The sequence below is a fragment of the Vitis vinifera genome, chromosome 15 (genome assembly GCF_030704535.1).
Source record: "Vitis vinifera cultivar Pinot Noir 40024 chromosome 15, ASM3070453v1".
Taxonomy (NCBI): Eukaryota; Viridiplantae; Streptophyta; class Magnoliopsida; order Vitales; family Vitaceae; genus Vitis; species Vitis vinifera.
This window is the reverse complement of record NC_081819.1, coordinates 21,165,756-21,167,617: the sequence shown is the minus strand read 5'-3', so window position 1 is coordinate 21,167,617 and position 1,862 is coordinate 21,165,756. Positions and strand designations below refer to the sequence as shown.

At 35.6% G+C, this 1,862-nt stretch overlaps 1 protein-coding gene across 1 annotated transcript; it reads right to left on the bottom strand.

Annotated features, from left to right (window-relative positions):
- Positions 1-367: 367 nt before the first annotated feature.
- LOC104877286 (putative B3 domain-containing protein At3g49610) lies at positions 368-853 on the bottom strand. The gene has a single exon (XM_010663703.1). The coding sequence runs from the start codon at positions 851-853 to the stop codon at positions 368-370; it is 486 nt and encodes a 161-aa protein (XP_010662005.1).
- Between the last annotated feature and the right edge of the window lie 1,009 nt (positions 854-1,862).

Genomic DNA, 1,862 nt, shown 5'->3' with positions numbered 1-1,862 from the left:
CAACGAAGAAGAAATGAAGATATAAACAACTGTAGACAACATGTTCATTAGTTGCTCATTGATAATAACCAACATGCTCATTGATAATAACCAACATGCTCATTGATAATAATCATCTATTTAATTATTTCAAAGGAAATCATGACTAAAGCCCATAGCTTACAATCTTCATCGTTATTCTCTCATATTTCACTCACACATGCATATTTCAAAGGAAACCGGAGGAAAAAAAAAGACCGACGGGGCCGACTCCAAATCAAGATACAGAGCAAATTAAGCAAACCAAAATCCATAAATATGACGGACCAAACACACTTATACCATTATAGCTAGATTCAAATTCTTCAGAATGAATGATATATCATCATCATGGATGGTATTGTCGTTGTCTTTCGACATTCAAATCGAAGCACAGCTTGTCACCCATCCTAAAAGTCCACAACTCAATACGATGCACCTTCGCCTCCAGCTTGTTAACCTTCACAAGCTTTACCCATCCGGAATTCAGCACAAGTATATTCAAACTCTGCCACAGCCTCAACTTCATCCTAGTCCTCCCCTCCTTGGGATCCGCGACCTCAACTTCAACGTGCTCTTTTGCCAGCAACTTCAACTGCTCCTCCTCCAATAACTGGCTCCACAGCACCTTACTATTGGTGATGAAAAGCCGACTCTGATGCACGGACACATCGGATCTTGTCAGTGTCTTTCCCATCACCAAAACCCGGCCACGCTCCTTCATGCCTTTATTAGTATGCAGGATTGCACAAGGCAGTTGGGAGAGAGGTGGTATCTCGTCTTCTCTTTCCTTCGGCGCCGATATCTCAACACCAAAGAGCTTGAAGGTCGTCATGTAATTACCAGAGACAAAGGAATTCACAGAAAGAAGAGAGGAGTTGATAGAAAAGAGGAGAGAACGAAGAAGCCTTGAGTCGAGCCATGCTATATATATATGGAGTTGGAAAGTGCTGGTGGGTTTCCAGGAGCCAAAAGGTTGACCTTTAATTTCAAAACTTTGAACTTCGGAGTGAAGAGTGGTGTAATGCGCGCATAGCAATGAAAGTAGTGTTTAGAAGCTGTTTGTGTTTCAATTTTTATTTCCAAAATACCCTTGTGAATACTTAAAATCACAAACTGAAAGATAACTTAAAATTTTATCTTTTTCAAATTCATCATCAACTTAAAGATTTTTAACAATATAACATATAAATTGCTACTTTTTATATAAGACATTTATTACTAATTTTATTTAAAAATAAATATATATTTAAACATTACCTTAATAATTCTAATTATCCGTTTGGAATCCAATAATGAAGAACAATAAATTTGTCTACTTAAAATATATTCAAAATACCTATTTTCTTTAGACTTGTTTACTTAAAAGGATTAATGAAAGAATGCATGAAAAATAAAAGAACACCGATTCGCATCCAATCTATTTAGTTTCATTATAAAAAATACATGAAAAATTATGAATCTAAAGATAAGATTGTGAATCCATATTTTAAAAAATGCATTTCATGATATTTGGTGAGAATGATGACAAGGAGAAATTTTTTTACAAATTGTCTGTCCCTGAGTAGATGAAAAATAGGGTAAATTTAAAATTGGTGCTTCCTGAGTCCTGCCCTACGACAGAACCCAAAACTAAATAATGATCTAACTTATCTTTTGAGACTCATGAGATTGATCCTTCCTACTCTGCTAAAGGACAAGTAGTGGCATAATGTGGCACAATGAGTCCTCTCACTCTTTAAAGACTAGTCAATACGAAAAGTTACAATACTTTAATGGCATATAATTATTGTCTGTGATTTCCAAACAATTTCTCACCTTAACGAATTAGCCTCCTCCCTAAA

Excerpts from the sequence above, each read along its gene's own strand:
- LOC104877286 (XM_010663703.1), bottom strand. The coding sequence starts at position 853 with ATGACGACCTTCAAGCTCTTTGGTGTTGAGATATCGGCGCCGAAGGAA.